Genomic DNA, 19151 nt, shown 5'->3' on the forward strand with positions numbered 1-19151 from the left:
GTGTACGTATGTATTTTTTATGACCCAAAGGCAATTTCGGCTTCATCTGATTACCAGTGCTTCTGGCCAAAGGTCTGCCGCAGTCAATGGAAAACGTTAACGGCCTATACAACAAACCACGTCCAGATAGCGTGAACGGTTTTACTGCCGTGCACTAAGGGCATAAGCCGCGTAAGGTCTAACATCAGTCTGGCCGCCGCACACGAGCCAATCCTACCTGTTACTGAGAAATGACTTGTTTTCCAAAATTACATCATGAAGCAGAAATGATTAATGGCCTCAAATCAGATAAGAGGATTTGCTTTGGCCTGCTATTCGCAGCCTATTTCAATCATGTAGTGATGAAATGGATATAGTGTTAAGCATGCAGTTATTTTCCCATCCCCATGAACATGTTTCTGGTTTTGTTGGGGCCTGGCTCTAGATCATCAGCCGCCTCTAAACTTGCACATGTCACTTGTTTTATTTGAGGGGATCCGAGAGACAAAACCACTTACTGGCTGTCAAATAGAATCCCTGCTGTTGATCTTCACTCCCTCATTTTTTTACCCCCCGCCTGTCCCCTCTCTCTGTCTCTCTTTCTCTCTCTGACTCTGTCTCTCTCCCACTCTCCCTCTCTCCCTCTCTCTGGCGTGCCTCCAGGTTGTCTTCTGCAGTCAGCGAGGAGCTGGAGTTCAAACGCCGCAGCCTTCAGCATCACATGAAACACTGCTACTTGGAACCTTCCAGAACTGTGACACTACAAAGCGCTCTCTCGCCAAGGTGATTTCATCCTCAGTGGTCGTTTGTGAGTGGCCACTGTTCGCTCTGGGTCCTGCCTTTGTATCACAGGTGTCAGCAAGTCTACTCGCTGTGGATTTTTATTCTTTACAGAAGTTTCCTCTGCAAATCCTGTCTGTGCTGTTGAGGGCTCAATCTCAGTTTACCTGCTTAGTCAATCATGTCGAAATTGAAACTGAAGGAATCAAGCAGCACTGCAGAGTTTATGCAGGGGTAGCTGTCTGAATGACTGTGTACTTTGGTGCGTAACGGCAATAAAATAAGTGGCAGGTGCAGGACAGAGTGTTTGTGAGAAGCGGCCCGTCCTTGACCCTGGTTGTAGCAGAGGCCAGGTCTGTCTCTGCAGTGGCAGGGACCTGCAGGGCTGCCTCGCTCCGCGTCCCCCTCAGATGATCTCATTCTGCAGGGGGCAGCGGGCTCCACTGCATGCTGTGGCCACTTCCAGATCAAGGCTGCAGAGCAGGTGTCTAGTCATCTGTTTATGTGTGTGTGTGTGTGTGTGTGTGTGTGTGTGTGTGTGTGTGTGTGTGTGTGTGTGTGTGTGTGTGTGTGTGTGTGTGTGTGTGTGTGTGTGTGTGTGTGTGTGTGTGTGTGGCTGTGACAGTGCTGCGTTTCTGCTTAAACCTCTATGGCTTAAACCCTGCTCATAAACAAATGTGATTGATCTGCCTTGGGTGTAAGGCTCAGCTGAGACACCCGGTGGCTAGTAGAGGAATTGCAGGTCAAACAAAAAAAAAGTGAATGCCTTATACAAAAGTGGAAAATGACATTTAGTCAACTACTGTACATAAGATGAATTAATATATCGTGCACTTTTGTATATGAGTGCATATTATGCTACTTCATGCTTCTACAACAGTTTCTAGTTATTTTTCACATGCAAAAAAATATGATCACCAAGCATGTTTATAGAAGAATGTACATGAGAGTATATAAAGTAGTTAACATTAACTCCACCTCAACTATCTAAAAAACAAATATTCTACTTACATGTTAATGCACCAATAATAACATCCCTATAATACACATACTGATGTAGAGGGATTACTTTTAGTTTTGATACTTAAACAGATTACTCATCTGTACTTTCTAAAGTAAGTTTTGAATACAAGAAATTTACTTGTAATAGGTATAAAGTTGTTAAAATCAATTATATCTAACAAGGACAACATTAAAACCTTTATATGTGAATGCAATAGCTCTAAAACGTTAAGTGCACTCTGCTGATAATACCTATATATAAAATTGTACTTTCATATTTGCAAAATGTATAATTTAGCAGTTTTACACCATGCTATTATTTAATACAATGTGAGTTATTATTTAACTAGTGATCAAATTAAAGATGAATCCTTGATTTAGTATTAGTCAGAATGTATTGTAAACCTCCACTTCAGTGTGTAGTTTATTTGACATTAAGTAGCAGGATTGATCCATACTGTACTGATAAAAAACAAGATTTGTATGCTGTAGTAGAATTGGAATGAATTGTCCTTCATTTCATAGTTTGAGGTGTTTTTCTGCGCTGCTAAGAATAACATTTGGGGGAGATGACATCACTAAGTTCATTCGGCATGCACACCTTTTAAAGACACTGAGTCCTTAGTTACAGTTACAGCTTGATATGTATTAGTTTGCAGGAAGATGACAATATTAATTTCCCTCCTCAGTGGCAGGTCACAGGTCAAAGTAAGATGTAGAAAAAACTGATCTAAACCCGGTGCTTTCTTCTCTTCTTATCTCTTTCTTATCAGTTAGCCACAAGGCCATTCTGTTCCCAACGTGAGTAAAGTGACATCATTGTTTCTGCTCTTGAAATCACCACAGCAACACTAATCAAGTTGCTCTTTTATTGATTTACATTATATTTACACATCATTTTTTATTTCTATTCACAGTCTAGCTTTTCTGGAGACAGCTTTCAGTTGAAACACTGAGTTACTCTGCTGTGTGATATGAACTGGGAATGAGACATGAACAATAATTAGCGGTTGGTTTGTTGTTGTGTGATTCCAAAGTGAGATGAATGCTTTCAGAAAGTACTTTTATGGACTGTGTTTGCAATCATAACCACATATGTACGTTACTGTACATTTTGGACAAGGGCAGTAATAAACAAGAAAGTGAATATAATTGTGCACAGAGGGCAGGAGGGTGACACGCCAGGCATTCTGGTAAATGCTAATGTTGCTATCAAGAATGCTGTTGGCCTCGTATCAGCTGGAAGCTAAAGACCACTGCAGTGGTATACTTTTCATCAACGTCTCCAGCCAAGAGATTGTCAAGTTCTGCTGGGTCAGACTCTGACTGTAAACTGTCGTCCAGGCAGAATAAAAAAAACTTCCAGCTCACACTTGGCAGGTCCATCCCTCAGCGGGAGAGGATCGGAGATGACTGACATTAAAAGTCACTCAGGTTTAATGCTTGTTTGTTACCATATAAATAAATGTCATTCATCTTGTCTTTATAAAACATATACAGTAGCTCCAAAAGTGCTTTGTGTTTGTAGACTTGTGCATTTCCGTGTGCAGGGTTCACTGTCTTTGAGTGTCTGTGTGAGGGATCTGCAAACATATTGCATGTGTGTTTATGGGGCATATGTGCTATCTGAGGCGTTGCCTGGGTGTGTAAATGTCGATGATCCGGGGGCTGCAGTGGGTCATGTAGTGCAGAGCGGGGTCAGAGTAGTTGAAGGGTGGGGGGTTGGACTGCTCCTGGATGTGGTCTGGCAGCAAGTGGGGGAGGCTGGAAGAAAACACATGAGCCAATCAGATTGCAGAGGTAAACAAGAAATCACTGCAGTCTGCCTCTCAAGATATATTAGAATATGTTGTACTCATAAACCAACAGAGTGATGTCCATATTAATATCTAGCATTCATTTTAAGGATATGATGTCTATAAAAAGCAGGGCCAGTGAGCCTTCAGTATGTGGACCGAATTCAAGGTGTCTTCTTCTATGTCCTCAGATAAACTACAGCAGTGGTCGGCAATAATATCTGACCCTCCAGATCATTATGATAATGTAAATATATTTATTTCACCATATCGGACTGACACAGACTGTCCCTGTCTCCGTCATAGAATCACATCCTCTTTAGCAAGTTCTCTTCCAAGTAAAAGCTAAATGTTAATTTTGTTGTTGCAATGCTTTATGTTGAGCTGAATTAGCTGAGATTTTATTTAGAAAAGTTGTGAACTTGGGTCTGAAGATTGTGTTGATGCTTAACAGACACTCCGAAACAGCAGACATGCAAAGTATGAAAAAAACACTTCAGTAAATCATTCAAACTTATACACAAGCCACACACGTGCACACCAATCAAGCAAATTAAGTGTTATTTTATGAAAAACACTAACTATAACATTTTCATTGCAGATAAACCAGGTAGGATGAACACAACGTTTTCTATCTTCACTCCGCACTGTTTATAAAAAGCTCTGCACTCAACGTCCAGCACACCAAGAATAAAAAGTGACTATCATTATTATTATTGTAGTATTGTAGTATATTAAAGAGGAGGACTCACTGATGAAAATTTATAATTCTGAAGTAGCTCTGGAGCATTAACACAGGACAAGAGAACAGCCCATTAAAAACAGGCAGGTTTAGAGTGGACACTGCACTAGTCTCTATCACTTTCTGTTCATTTTCTACCTTATTCAGTGGATTCTTAGCTCTAACTACTGCTGCCACTAATTCTCCATCCAGCAGACAATCATCTCAGGCAATTCGTGGACAGGTTTGGATGGGCAGCAGTTGTTGTGGAATACTCAGTGACTCATGAATATTCATGCAGGTTCTAGCCTAGATATTCAGAGTGTTGAAAGATGCTGAAATCTGGGGCTAAAGCTGATTCACAACATGAAACACACATCCTGAATGCTTCTCTGGACTCCCCGTGGTGTGATTTGCAGCTCAGACACATTGTTTACCAATATGGTTGTTCTTTATGCAGATATGTATATCCTCTCTGATAATGAGGTACACACTGTGCAACCTTGTGTTCCATGAATCATTCAAAACACAATTCCAGCCAAATCATTTCTGTCAAAAGATTTGTCTGCTCCTTGATTACACTACATGTTGTGACGTGTTGTGTTTAAAACGCTTTGTCCAGAATCTAGTCAAGCACCCTGACATGTTACATATATTATAAATATAGTGGTATTTTGTTAATGAAATGTTGCAGCACCTACATACGATGATACATAGCTTTACGGGACCACTGGAAACGTTGCATAAACAGTTTCTGCTCCATCTCCATCATATCACATGCATCTGGGATTATTATTTTATTATATATAAATAATCTTCTTCAGATCCAACAGCACAATCTCCTCCCTGGGTTTTGGTCCTCAATTTAACATAATCCCACAATGCAGGCACAGACCACAGCTATTATTTCCATAGGGTCTAGTTTACAGATTTGCAGAGAAAGCAGGCCAGTCATCAGGGGGATTAAGGGTCTCTATGGCCCACTAACACCTGGCCCAGATGCCATACATCTGTACACACACGCTGGGGCCAAGGACACACGCACATTATGCTGCACTAAGTCATGAATACACTGCTGCACACATTCACACACACATAGACATCTGCATGAGATGTAACTTATTTTAGAGCAAACTTCCATTCCAACACAAAACATTCAGCTTTATCATGAAATCATATGATTGTGTGATATATTTTTCATGTGATTGTTGAGGCTGTGGCTGAATCATTTCAGTCTGTTTATTGTCAATGACTTTTCAATCTGTGTTGTCAAGTTCAATACCGAAAAAGTCTCACAATACCAAACACTGTGTGTTGTAGTTACCTCCGCCAAGGAGGTTGTGTTTTCACCATGTCCATTTACTCAAAAACAACTAAACGGATGTGCACTTGGCAGAATGATGTGGTATGGATCACAGAAGCAACCATTAAATTTAAAATACATATTCACTCCCTTCAGAAACTCTACAGGGTGATTTAAGCAAACAACCTCTGATTACCTTGGTTTAGTGTCTATTCTATTTACTGTTCCTTGGTGTTACCCAAGCAAAGTTTCATAACTCAGACCAAAGCTGTTAGTAGGAAGTGTCTTTGTTTAATATAGTAAGAGAGTGGGCAGTTCATCCTCCGACTGAGAAGTTAAGAAGAAGACAGTGCTGCAGCAGCAGTACAGAGGACAGGATTTAAAGCCTCCGAGCTTCTGAAAACGATTGTCTCTGGGCAGACCTACTTGACTACTGTACCTTGAAACAGTGTGTGTGTGTGTGTGAGAGAGAGAAAGAGAGAGAGAGAGAGAGAGAGAGAGAGAGAGAGAGAGAGAGAGATTTATATTGTGGGGACGTAAAGCTGTTTCCACATTATGGCTCCTTGTATTCCCTGAGGTATTCCCCAAAATGCGAATCATGACATGTTTTAAGGTTCGGGTAAGGTTAAGTTTAGGGTTGGGCAAGAAGTAGCTATGGTCAAGGTTAAAGTAAGTCTCCAACAAATAATTTGTCATAAAAGTCATGGATCCACAACCCTGTGTGTGTGTGTGTGTGTGTGTGTGTGTGTGTGTGTGCCATTGTCTGGTCATTCACTGCAGCAGTATATTGTGTGGTGACCCTGCCTCCCCCTGCCCAAAGGAGCTGCTGACCCACCTAATACACACATTTAATGTGTTACGTGTGTTACTCACTCTCCAGTCACCGTCTTCCTGCAGCAGCAGAAGCAGGCCAGTAGAGCCAGGAGAAGCAGCAGGAGCAGAGGGATGCCGATGCCCAGAACCAGCCCAAGGACAAGGTCCCGCCCCTTGTTACTCACCCTGCCTTGCTCTGGAACAGGTCAGGCAGTGTTAAGTCATGGCAAACTGAGGCAAAGTCTCTTCAAATCAGTCACACAGAAGTGAGAAGGGACAGGATGAATGTTAAGGTGTCTGTTATAATTTATAATTACAACACCATTAAACGATTTTTATTGAATCTTTCAATGATTACATCAGGACCTGCAAAATGACAATGACACTGGATATACACTGTAAGTGTTAATATTAGTTCAAGTAGTAAATGTAATTTCTAGTAAATGGTTCATGGGTTTAGTACTCATAACATTGATTCTGACCATCTATTATTCTGAAAATGAGCCTTAAGCTGTTTCAGAAATGAAGTTCAGAAGATGTCCGGACGATGGGGGACAGACTTTCTTCAGAGTTTGACTTTTACATATGGAGAACTCAACAGGAGAAAATAATCTGGAGCGTTCAGGTGAGGGCTGGCGCAGCAGGCAGAGGCACATTTTAATTCCGCTGCAGAGATCACTTGTTTTTGTCTGCCACACATCAACACAGGCGTCGGCCCCTTATCACCAAAAGCCCACAAATCTTGTTGTCTTTCCAAGTTGACATCTTCAACTGTGTCTTCGACGTGTATGACACCTATTTTTGTATCCAGAGACACTTGTGTTCATTTTGCATCTGTCCCTTGTTAGAAACGTTATCACCCACTTGCTCACAAAGGATCCTGTGGATCTCCTGCTGTTTTCTCACATGGGCTCACTCAGACATTCTCCAGAGTTTTAACCCGGGAGTTGGCAGGAGAAACTCCGCAGAGGGTCCAGAATCGCTCACTCTGACATTTGCGTTCTTAGATACAGCCCCTCCGCATAATTTCAGGAGGTTATAAAGAGTTCAGTGCAGGTCTGAAAGCAGCTTTAGGGTCATTAATAAACCTGCATGGTAGATATAAAGTATGCTCAGGTTCTCACCTAATACACAGGACTGGGTTTCATCCATATCAGTGCCGTTACAGACACACCTGTAGCCTCCGTATGTGTTAGCACAGAGGGCTGGATGGACACACACCGCCTCCTTGGCCGTGCACTCATCCAGATCTGTAGGTGGGGACAAAGAAGCAGCTTCATCAACACCAGGGTACTTTATACTTTATACTACACCACAATACTATGGCAAACTGACACACTCATTTATTGAAGTTAACATTTTATGTTAACCCATTTTTTATTCCCACTTGCCAATTCCACATAAAGGTAATAGTTTACTATACCTATTATGAAAACTATAATATCATTGCTGTGTTTTCATTCCATTTATTATGATAATGACTCCGATAAATAAGTTATTTTTTTAGATTTCTTTGACAAAATAACACCTTAAAAGATGAGGAAAATAACAAAACAAATATCTATCACTCAGAGCTTTAAATAAAATCTAAGAAAAGCTATAAACTGAAGTGACCGATTTTATCAAGTGGAATGAAAAGCATTGATGAGTGTTAGCACTGTGGTGTGTTGAGCTTATAAAAGGAAATTCGAACCCTAATCCTTCCAAAAATAAATGAATGAAAGGAAGCAAAGAATAAAAATATTAAAACACAAAGTATCTTACCATCAACCTCAATACCATTGATGTCATATTGGCTGCTGACTCTGGCCAGGTAGTCTCTGATATACCAGTGAGGCGTGTCACTGGACATGTTAATACGATATTCATTTGAACCTGGTGTGGAGCTCTGTTTTTGATCCTTCTGACTGGCATTGTAGAATTTGTTCTGGAAACCCATCATCAAGATGTCCACCAGCTGAGACAAGGTTAGCATTAACAGATTATTGATTTGCAAAATAGAAATGGGTTCAATTGTTCATGGTGATACAAGTTACTATTTAAACACACACACACACACACACACACACACACACATGCTTGCACACACCTGTTCCAGCCCGTCAGATTTGTCCTCCCCCCACTTCACAGAGACGTTGAACAAATTTGACCCTACAGAAACACGACAGCAGGAACATCTCTGTTATCAACATACAGTATATGGACATGTTTACCTTGGCAACACCAGATGCGGGGCTGAACTATGATGTAGCCCATGAGGCCATAGACAGAGGCACATGGAAGCTCTCACCTGGAGGGTTGGCAGAGTCACCTGCAGAGAAACACATGATTCAGTCAAATACACACTGACTCACATGTTCACCACTGTTGAACACAAAGCAGTCATATATCAGTTATCATTTGTTTATATATTTGCTTCTACCCTTCATTTATTATGATCAATAAAGATCAATTCTGAGGGATTATTATTACCTCAATGAAGGAGGATATATATTCATGATTGTTTGTTTGTCTGTTTATTAGCACGATTACACACAAACTACTGAACTGATTTACATGAAATTTCCAGTTCCAGTAATTCATTTTTATTTCTATTTACTTGGCCAGATAGGGTGTTAGCCTTGACAGAGGCTAGTGCTTACCAAGTGCCCCTGTAGTTATTTATAATGTGCATAAAAATACATGTATTTAAAGGAACATCATTTCTATGTGGGGCCTTCTATATAACACACTGAAATTGGAAAAAGAAATGATGTACAACATGTTGAGGGGCTGCCAAAGATCATATTAATCATAATAAACTATAAAAAAACAAAAAGTAGAGTATGAAGTTAGAGAAAATATAAGAGGATTCATCAAATGTATACCATATACACTTGCTGCATGTAGGTGTAATGTATAGTATTTTGGCACATAAAGTAGCCTACAGCACATGTTAGCACGGGTACTCTAGATCAGAGGTGCACTAAAAATTCACCTACATGCACATGTTTGCAGTGGAAGTGGTTCCTAGTTTGGGAACCACTGCTTTCAATGAAGCTGTATCTCATACATTATCTATAGCACCTTTATTGGCAAGAAAATACATAAAAATATACATTGTTGGACTATATTTGCTGTATTTTGTTGTCTGTTATTGTCTGCTGGTCAATAGACAATCAACACATACCACATCCATCAGTGTCCTTGCTGTCCTTGTATCTGCAGAGGCATTCAACAGAGCCTGGCTTGTTCTTACACTCAAACTTAGCATTGGGGCAGGTCGACACCTCTGCACACTCGTTTATATCTACAAATAAAGACAAAGGCAGATGCGAGGTTAGATTATTGTAAATAAATGTGTTCAAACTGAAGTATTGTGTCTTCAGTACCTGTGCAGTTGTGTCCGTTTCCTGTGAAGCCAGGCTTACACGTGCAGGTGTAGTTTTGTTTTGTGCTGCGGCAGTCGGCATCTTTGTGGCAGGGGAAGGGGTACGGGGGGATGCACATGTCTGAGAAGCAAGAAAGAGATAAATCATACTCTGTCGAGGTCAATTTTATTTTTAACAAATCTGATAATGTGACTGTAAAAAAATCCTGCGAACAAAAATCTGTAATGTGCCACAAACCATGCTCAAAGCACTTATATCCCTCTTTTCCATTGGAGACAGTATTCTCAGGACACTCTCCACAGGTGAACTGGTCGGGCTCTGTCATGGACTGGCACCTCACCCCTCGGAAACAGGGCTTTCCTAGACATATGTCTGAAGCGTTCCCACAGAACTTCCCACTGAACCCCTTTGGACACAGGCAGCCCACCACCTAGGAGGAGGAGTAAGAAGGAACAGAAAGTGCGACGGACAGTTTAATATTCAGCATACGTAGACAAGAGCTTCGTAAAGCTGGAGCATACTTAATTTTTACCCCTCCCACTTGCACTTGGATGCACCAGCAAGGATGACCTTTTCAACAGTCTCATCTTGTCCTATACTCAGTGAGTGTTGCAAAAGTCAAAACATCTATACATGTCTCTTGTCCTCTAAACCACATTTCTTTAAATTCAATGTGAAACATCATCAAGTCAAGGACAGATGTAGTTGCTCAGAGGTGAGGACGACTGTTAGCCCCCGAGGTTTCTTAAAGAACCCCAGTATTGACAGAATCCACCTGAATTCCGTCAAGACAAAATGTGACTTCGGACAGGAACACAACTAGATTATTCATCAAGGTAATCTGATTAATCCTAAAGCTGTATATCAGGGCATTACAAATCATTAGGCATTGCCTCAACACTGAGACACCCAAGTGTCACAACAGTGCCAACATGTTGTAGATTATACTGTTTAACATGATTTAATCCATATCAAAGGAATATAATCCAACAATACCTTTTGAAATAATTCCAAAATCTATGAGACGTAATGAGGAGATGCCTTTTTGGTTAATAATCTTTTTTTTCATCATGAATATTGCAGATAAATTCATTTATAAATCCTTCTAACTTAAATAACTTGTAAAATCACAAGATCTGTTTATTACTGTTAAAAGACAACACCAGCACAAACTGGCAGTTTCTCAATAAGCTGTGAAACGTCAGGTGAGGAATATATGAAAGAATATGCAAACCACATGCGATACGAGCGTCGGCTACATTCATAACCTCACCTGGAACTTCCCCTGCTGGTGGTTTTCGGCGATGCTGTTGTACTGACAGGTTCCTCCATTGAGGCAGCTGCAAACCCGCAGAATCGGGGTGAACAGGGAGCTAGAGAGCTCGTCGCTGACCTTGATGGTTAGCTGGACAGGCTGCGTGCTGAGGGGAGTCCACGCCAGGTAGCCATCACCTGGAGCGGAAAGCACAAAGAGTTGTATAACAGGAGAGTAAAGCCTGAACAAACAGGAACTCATTCATAAACTGCCATGAGAGGGTCATGGGGTATCTGAGGCAGCATACATTGTCTTTCTGAGGTTACATTTTTAAAAGAACACACATTACAACAATGTACAAGAGCATTTTCTGTCAAAGTAGGAAAATACCAATAGTATAACAACAGTACAATACGATAATAATAAATTATAAATAATAGTATTTTGGCTTTTTGGTTTGTTTGTGCGTGTCTCTCTCTGTGACCCATCCACTGACTCAGCTCTGAAATGTCCCATCTGGTGAAAGAGTGCACTGCTGCTCATCATCCCACTGACAAATGTCAACAGTAACGTCATCAGCAACAGTGATGGACGAAAGGGGGGGGGGGGGGGGGGGGGGGGTCTCCTTGGTAAGAAGAATCAGAAGTGTGTGTGTGTGTGCGTGTGTGTCTGTTTGTCTCACCACTGCTAATAGAAACTCCTGGAGGCCTGGGGTAGAGCAATGAGTAGGTGATGGGGTCGGCGTTAGGATCCTCAGCAACAATCCTAATGTTGACAGTAGAATTGACCTTGCTGTGGATCACTGTGGGTTCTGTCACTATGGGAGGCATGTTACCTGCCAGACCACAGACACACCACATCAAATTAACACAGGTCAGTGATGGAAACTCGAAAACCTTTCCATAATCGTGCAGACAGCTTACCATAGATCCGAGCCAGATTTTGGAATTGCTTCTTGGCGTCCAGAGTCTGCAGGCCCATGTCAGAGCTGCCTGATGCTAGAGTGTCGTGGACACACATCATGTTACCTTTGCAGGTTTTCCTCAGCTCCTCCACCTCAGCAGGACTGACGCTTTCCAGCAGGTGCTCAGTGGAGACATGCTTCAGTGGAACCAGTGGAGGCGGAGAGAACAACAGGCTCTCTGGGACTGGGACTGCCCCTAGAAACACAAACACACACACACACAGAACCAAAAATGAGGACAGATGTGGGTAGAGACAAGTGTTGTATACAAGTGTTAAAATATCAGCCTATCACACAGTCCTGGACTGAAGTGTAATGTGAAGCTTGGAGCTGTAAGTTTCAGTTGGCATTTTGTGTGAAACCAGAAATGTGACTTAGTTGTTGATCTGTATAAAGTAAGACAACTGCATTTTCAGCATAGTGACTCCAAACATACATGTAGGTGTGGATGTCACAGACAGGGTAGGTTTGTAATAACAAGGCCCTGAAAAGGATGAAGCTGTTAATATGTGGTAGAATAGACAGTATGGATGAGGTCTTGAACCTAAAGCTCTCCACTTAATTTCCTATTCCAGAAATATACTGTGTCACACAGTATATTTAAGGGACCAGTGTGAAGGATTTAGTGACATCTAGTGGCAAGGTTGCACACTGCAGTCAACTGAGTACCCTCCCTCTTACTCCTCCCTACCTGAAGCCATTTTAAGACATGACCTGTCTGCCTTTCATACATGCACAACACAGCGGGGGGTTCTTTGCCTGGTGCAGCAGGCAGAGGCAGGAAGTGACGTATTAACTCTGCTGCAGAGATCACACAGATACTGGTGTCAGCTCTTATCACCACAAGCTCTCTTGACACGTTTGTCGCTGTCTTCTATGTGTATTTCCTTTTCACCAGGAGATATTTATTTTCTTTTAGTTAATTTTATTATTATGTCGTGCGTGTGAAGCGTCATCAACCCCCCCACTCACTCGCGGTGAATCCAACAGGGGATCCGCTGCTGTGTTCGCACATCGACTTCTCCTGGATTTCTAGGGACATTATACTAGCCAGGCGGAGGAAGTCCACAGAGACTACGAAGCGTCTCACTCTGACATTTTGCGTTCCCACATGCACCTCCGTGAAAATACAGAGGAACTGCGGAGTTCAGTGCATGTCTGAAAGCAGCTCATGTGTGTCGGAGAACCTATGATGTTCTTCATCTCTAGTGTTTGGTTTGTGTTTTCTGAGCTACAGTAGAAATGTGGTGGCTTCAGTGGAAGAGGACCCACTCCCTCAGAAAACTACCTGGCTCTTTACTTGCTGAATGTGTTCCTTTTGGTCACCAGCTAGTTGCTAACTTTCCACATCTGTTGTGTGGCACTGGACAGGTAGTCAGCTGTAGGTTTATCAGAGTTTTTTCCTCTCTTGATTTGTCACTACCAGCCACTCCTGACACGTTACCCATAGCAATCTGATCCACTGTTACTATTAAAATATTGATTATAACAGCTTTAAAAGCTGGCAAAAAGAACTCCAGTTTTAAGATTTAATCCAGCCAATCAACTACTGTTTCTGTCTTGCAGCTAAAGGTTAAGGATAAGAAAGCAGCTCAATTTATGCCTGACATGACAGTCCGGATATGGTTCTGTTGTCAGAAGCATCGAAGCAAGTGAATCTGCTGTGGACGAGCGTGCCCAGAGAGGGCTGGATGGCAGAAGTCAAGCTCCAGGTATTAAGATTTGATACAACAGAGTCACAAACGGGGATAGACATGTCACTGAAGGCCGCCAGTAAGCCTGACTGGGAATTAGTGGTGATACAGGAAAATAGAATAAGTGTATGCATCTACTCACAGGACAAACCAAAGTGATGCAGTCTCTCCTCTGTGGGGGGGTTGAGGTCTGCTGAGGGGAGGAGCCTGCCGTCTGACATGAGGAAATCATCAGAGCGGTTGGAGCTCCACAGACCCATGAGACCCACGGTGCGGTTGTAGAAGGCCTGAGGGACTCCCACCATGGCCGCCAGCTGATTGTGGCCTACAACCCGCCATGCCACCACATGGAGACCCCCAGCGTACAGCGCTGCACAGCGATCCACTGACATGCAGCGCACGGCAAAGTCCTTCACACCCATGTGCACGACACCTGAAAGGACAGTGACGACATGTTTATCATCTGATGAAGACAACAGCTATTAGGACTTAAGTAGATATTTGTGTTAAGTGTGTTTGTATAAAACATTTTCTTACATCAATTGTACTACAATTAAAAGTACTGGGTTACATGTCAGATGTGCCAGGTTATAATTACCAACTGTTACTGGGACTTCAACATTATCCACAAAAATCTGGAGTCCGTCTCCTTTCGCTGCACATCTCCATTCAATCTGTAAATGACACAACAGCTGGATTAGACACATGTGTTCCACGAATATTATCTACCGCTTATATAAATATCGCCTGCTTAAACAGCTGCATGTAAAACTGGATTGTGCTGGCTTTAAAAAACTAGATGGGTATCAGACTATTATACAGAAATGTGTCCAAGCCTAAAGTACTGGTGTCTTTGGCTTTTATAGAAAACTGCACACATATCCTAATCCAAATAATAATATAAAAATAATTTTTAAACAATATATTTTATTAAATTAATTAATAGGAATATTTCCTCCAAAGATTTTGATACTGAAACTCTCTTCTTCTCTGTCACATTACAGACAAAAAATGATTTTAGATTAATTTGTTTATATAGTGTATATCCTCTTACTTTTTGAAGTTTGGAAATTCTCATCTTAAATGACCAAATCAAACACAAACTATCAATTAATGAGTTTAGAAATATATAAGACTTCTTTTTGTAACTTGAACAATCTCAGGCTAGCTACTTCCCCCTGATTATTTTTGCTAATTTAGGCTTATCACCACCAAATTCCAACTTTATACCGAACACTCACACATTAGTATGGTATTGATAACCCTCAGAAAGTAAATGGGCTTATTGTTAAAAAATTTAACTTATTTGATACAGAACTAAATTCTATCTCTCTCTCTTTGTACACACACACTCCAGTGTCTCCCCTTGCGACACACAAACATCCTGACCTTGCCGATGCCCTGGTGGAAGGCAGCCATGCGAGCCACCACTGGGACTTCGATGAGCCCCTTTGCGTCTGTGTGTAGTTTGTCAGTCTGTCCTTGCAGGGTGAAGATATTAGAGCCGGTGGTGGAGGAAAGACGCACGATCACAAACTCTCCCAGGGCCTTGAAGGAGTATTCTGTACCATCAAAGGTGATGAAATGGAGGCTGCCATACACCATCGCTGCAAGAAAAACACAGCACATCTAGGTTTTCTGGGCCATTATTTGAATTCATCATACTAGGTAGACAGCTGAGTATCAATACTATACTATTTTCTTATGTAAAGAAATAGAAGTAGGAGTAACAGCTTTTTTTTTGAAAATTAAAGGCAAAGTTGGCTACTTTTTTATTATGGCACTCATAACTTGCTCTTATAAAATATTATTAAGAAATCCTTAAGAGGTGACATATGGTTTTTCATATTTCATGGTGTCAGTATGTAAAGTCTACATTAGCACAGGCCAAACAAATAGTAAATATAACAGATTGCTGCATGTGTTCTGCCGCTTTTAACTTGCTTTGTATTTATTGAGTCGAGTCCCTCACCTACACCCTGTGTCGCCTTCATGCCTGGGCTGCAGCCGTCACGGCTGGCCCAGCTGTGACCTTGGCAGCGGTCCAGTGGTCTCTTGTTGAGGTACAGGTGACACAGAGGAGACTCGATACAACACCACTGGAATGGCAGGAGATCTCCATCTGACGAGAGAAGTTTGATTAAATGGAGAGGTCAGACAGAGTGTCCTGGAAGTAGAAGGTTGCAGGTTTGATCCCAGCTCTGTCTTGAGCAAGGCACTTATATCTTACAGACGCTACATTTCCTTGTGTTTATAGTGTATCTCAACGTGTTACTTTTATCTGCTTTGCTGCTGTTCAATGGCAAATTCCCCCATAGTGGGACTGATAATGGGTCATCTAATCTCATCTTAATCACTAGGTTATTATTACATCAACTAAAATCAGAGATAATTAACTGGCACTTAAAATCCTATGTCTATGGTTGATTTGACCAAAACTCCAGAATCATTGTATTACCGATTTGTTTCTGTACGCTGTGTCCGGAGAAGTAGCGTTCGTTGTATCCAGCCAGCAGAGGACCCTCTGGTTCATACACACATCTTTTCCCTGAGCCATGTCTGTTGGACAGGACTGACTGAAAGACATGCCCCGCTGCACCCCCCCACCGCTGATCCCTTAGCTTCTTCACCCTTAAACTCGGATCAGTCGTATCCTGCAGGAACGACAGGTCCTCCAGAGCCTGGGTTCGGGTGCAGGGACAAGAAGACAGCTCCTGTGTCCACTCAGCAGGCTCAGGCTCCTCCATTGCCCAAGCCTGGCATCTGATTTGGGGATGTACGTCTGACCCCGCTGGTTCTGTCAAATCATACACCAGCTGTCCCAACTGCCCCAGGGTCCTTTTCCCCTGCTGGGGCCGGTATCTGCCTCCAGGTCCAAACAGGTTTTCAGGGGGAACAGTTGGTTCCTTAAAGGAAAACTTTCCATTTGTGTATCCAATGACAGCATCGTGATATTGCCTCTGGCCAGGACCCCAGTGCATGTCCCCATATCGCAGGAGAGCAAAGGAACGTGCGCCATCCGTGGTCAGGATGCACTGGAAAGTGTTAGTCTGAAAACAACAAATCAGAACTGTTTTTAAGATACTGTATGAATTATCACACTGTTGTTCATGAACAATAGGACATTTGTGACATACAATAGACAGGTGGCAGCAAATATCATGACACCGCATTGAAGCCCTTTAGGATGACTCAACCCCAAGATGGCACCAAAGTTAAACAGAAGAGCAACAACAAAAGAGTGTTTCATTCACGACTGATTAGAGCTGACGGTTAAAGTTCAAACATTGCACATAACAACAGCATTTAAAGCAGACAAGCATGAAAGCAGACAGTGACACTCCCTGCTGCATCACACCCTTCATCCAGACTGGTACAAAAGAGATTTCAGATCTAGATAAAGCCTCTGTCAGATACGTTTTAGATTATATTCAATGAAGTGCTGTGATGCCATTTTTACTTGTTTGTTCTTCTTACTATGGAAGCCTATAGGGGACTATATGATAATTATGATATAAACTTGAAAAAGAAAATGCAATTCCATTACAAATCTTCACATACAATGTTGATTGTTATTGGTTTATTGATAATATTATTATATTTGTTATGTATCATCTTATTATTATTTATGTTACTTGAGTATAAATTTAGATGTAAATTTAATAATCAAATTAGCCTTTTTCACATTCTATGTGTGTTTTAAGACTCAGGTGAAAATTAAACACTGTTCTGTGATTTTAAAAGTCACACGCCCCTCTAAAGAGGACAATATTCAAACGTTAATTGAAATGTGAAAATTAAATAACAACAAAACATTTCCTGATGAGCAACTACCAATACTGCTCTTGTTCTGCCTTGGCAATCAAAAATTACAATCAAACTGGTAACAGACTTTACACAGAGGGAGTAGCATTGGTTATATCACTACAGGGTGAATTCTTCACCTCCCAGGTTCCGGCTGCCTTTCAAAAATCAGGTTCAGGTGTTCCACCTCCAGAGAAACATTTAGATCCTAAAGCCTGGTGCACACTAAAGGATTTTCTTCAGTTTGTTATGGCGGTTGGCAAACATCTTTTAGGTACATTAACGCCACCTTGTCAACCTTCTGAAGAGTGTGGAAAACCTGCGTGATTAAATGTGACTTCAGAGGAAAATCAAACATGAAGGAGGACTGACGTTGTGTGTTCTGTTTTGCAGCGAAAAACAAAAGAAGAAAAAAAAAGAATGAATGAAATCATGGCTGAGAAGCCGGTATTGGCATATGCAATTTGCAGCATGAGCTGGAGTTGAGTTGGAAATGTATTGTTGTTTTTAGTGGAAGCTGTAGAAGTATGCAACATCTGGAATGTGACACTTCCCGGACAGCTCTCACTCATTGGCTATTAAGGGTTTCTGTCAGAGAGACGACAATATATATATATATAAATATGAATATTTATAATGCTATTTTTAGAAATTCCATTTTCATTTTTAAGTTTACATTGTCATTTGAACTTAGGCCCAAATAAGCCTCCATACCTTCCAGTTCATCATTAATACTATGGACCAGGATTGTGCACACACACACACACACACACACACACACACACACACACACACACACACACACACACACACACACACACACACACACACACACACACACACACACACACACACACACACACACACATAAATGTCCAAGTGTTTGTATACAAATCTCATCAGGAAAAAAACAGGATACATAGCACATTTGAACGTTTTCATGGTTGAATCAATCTTTACCTCTGAGAGGTTGAACTTCTGGTAGAAGATGGGCATCACATGGTCCCAGGTGATTTTGAGGATCCACGCTGGAGTAAAAGGAGGCTTGGTTCTCTGAACCTCAAACTTTGTTACTTCATACTTTGTACGATTAAACACTATCTGGGAGTAGACGTCTGACATATCCATCTTATCGTATTCCTGAGAGAAAGAGTAATATCAATCATAACTAGTATAATAAAGTCATTCTATATGAATGGGCAGCTTGGTTTGCAGATTGCAACTTTATGACTTTGTATTTGATTTTACTTTCTTTCAACTGAAAAAAACCCCAAAACTCTGGTTTTACTCCACAAGGCTTGACCCCTGATGGCATCTAACCTGATAGAGCAGTCGTCCGTAACCATTGGTGAGGTCAGCATCATCCCAGAAGGCTGCCAACAGAGCCACATTCATATTGTCGGGAAAACCACTGGCAAAAGGAGCAGGGAGCAGGTACTGCTCATTCTCAGCGACAGTTTGAAACTGGACAAGGCCATTGTCTGAAAACTGGGAAAGAGAGAGATTGTATAAAGAAGTTATCAAAAAGATCAACCATCATCTCCTGTCATTCCTTCATTTCATTATTAGATCCATGTGCATTATTGCTGTTCTAGGAGGAGTGTAAGCCCCATAAGAATCACATATTCTATTTGCAGCATTATGCTGCCATTGCAGACTGTAGTAAGTC

General features: G+C 41.5%; 1 protein-coding gene across 6 annotated transcripts; it reads right to left on the bottom strand.

The window, feature by feature from the left end:
* Positions 1 to 2616: 2616 nt before the first annotated feature.
* Positions 2617 to 19072, bottom strand: si:ch73-105b23.6 (mucin-like protein). 6 transcript variants are annotated; one of them, XM_034609329.1, is made up of 20 exons: positions 19017 to 19072; positions 18803 to 18855; positions 18443 to 18622; positions 16137 to 16728; positions 15651 to 15800; positions 15068 to 15285; positions 14277 to 14352; positions 13821 to 14111; positions 11944 to 12180; positions 11703 to 11855; positions 11039 to 11217; positions 10003 to 10195; positions 9766 to 9885; positions 9564 to 9683; positions 8685 to 8705; positions 8484 to 8545; positions 8159 to 8351; positions 7519 to 7644; positions 6455 to 6590; positions 2617 to 3525 (listed from the first exon to the last, which is right to left on the bottom strand). In XM_034609329.1, exons 1-20 carry the CDS (start codon positions 19030 to 19032, stop codon positions 3384 to 3386), a joined length of 3258 nt encoding a protein of 1085 aa, XP_034465220.1. In that variant the 5' UTR covers positions 19033 to 19072; the 3' UTR covers positions 2617 to 3383. The 6 variants fall into 6 exon arrangements, 5 of the variants coding, with proteins under 5 accessions (XP_034465220.1, XP_034465219.1, XP_034465221.1 ...); XM_034609328.1 differs by lacking the exon at positions 19017 to 19072 and having other exon boundaries at positions 18803 to 18931; XM_034609330.1 differs by lacking the exon at positions 19017 to 19072 and having other exon boundaries at positions 18771 to 18850.
* Positions 19073 to 19151: the final 79 nt, after the last annotated feature.

This window comes from Hippoglossus hippoglossus, chromosome 15, assembly GCF_009819705.1.
Source record: "Hippoglossus hippoglossus isolate fHipHip1 chromosome 15, fHipHip1.pri, whole genome shotgun sequence".
Lineage (NCBI taxonomy): Eukaryota > Metazoa > Chordata > Actinopteri > Pleuronectiformes > Pleuronectidae > Hippoglossus > Hippoglossus hippoglossus.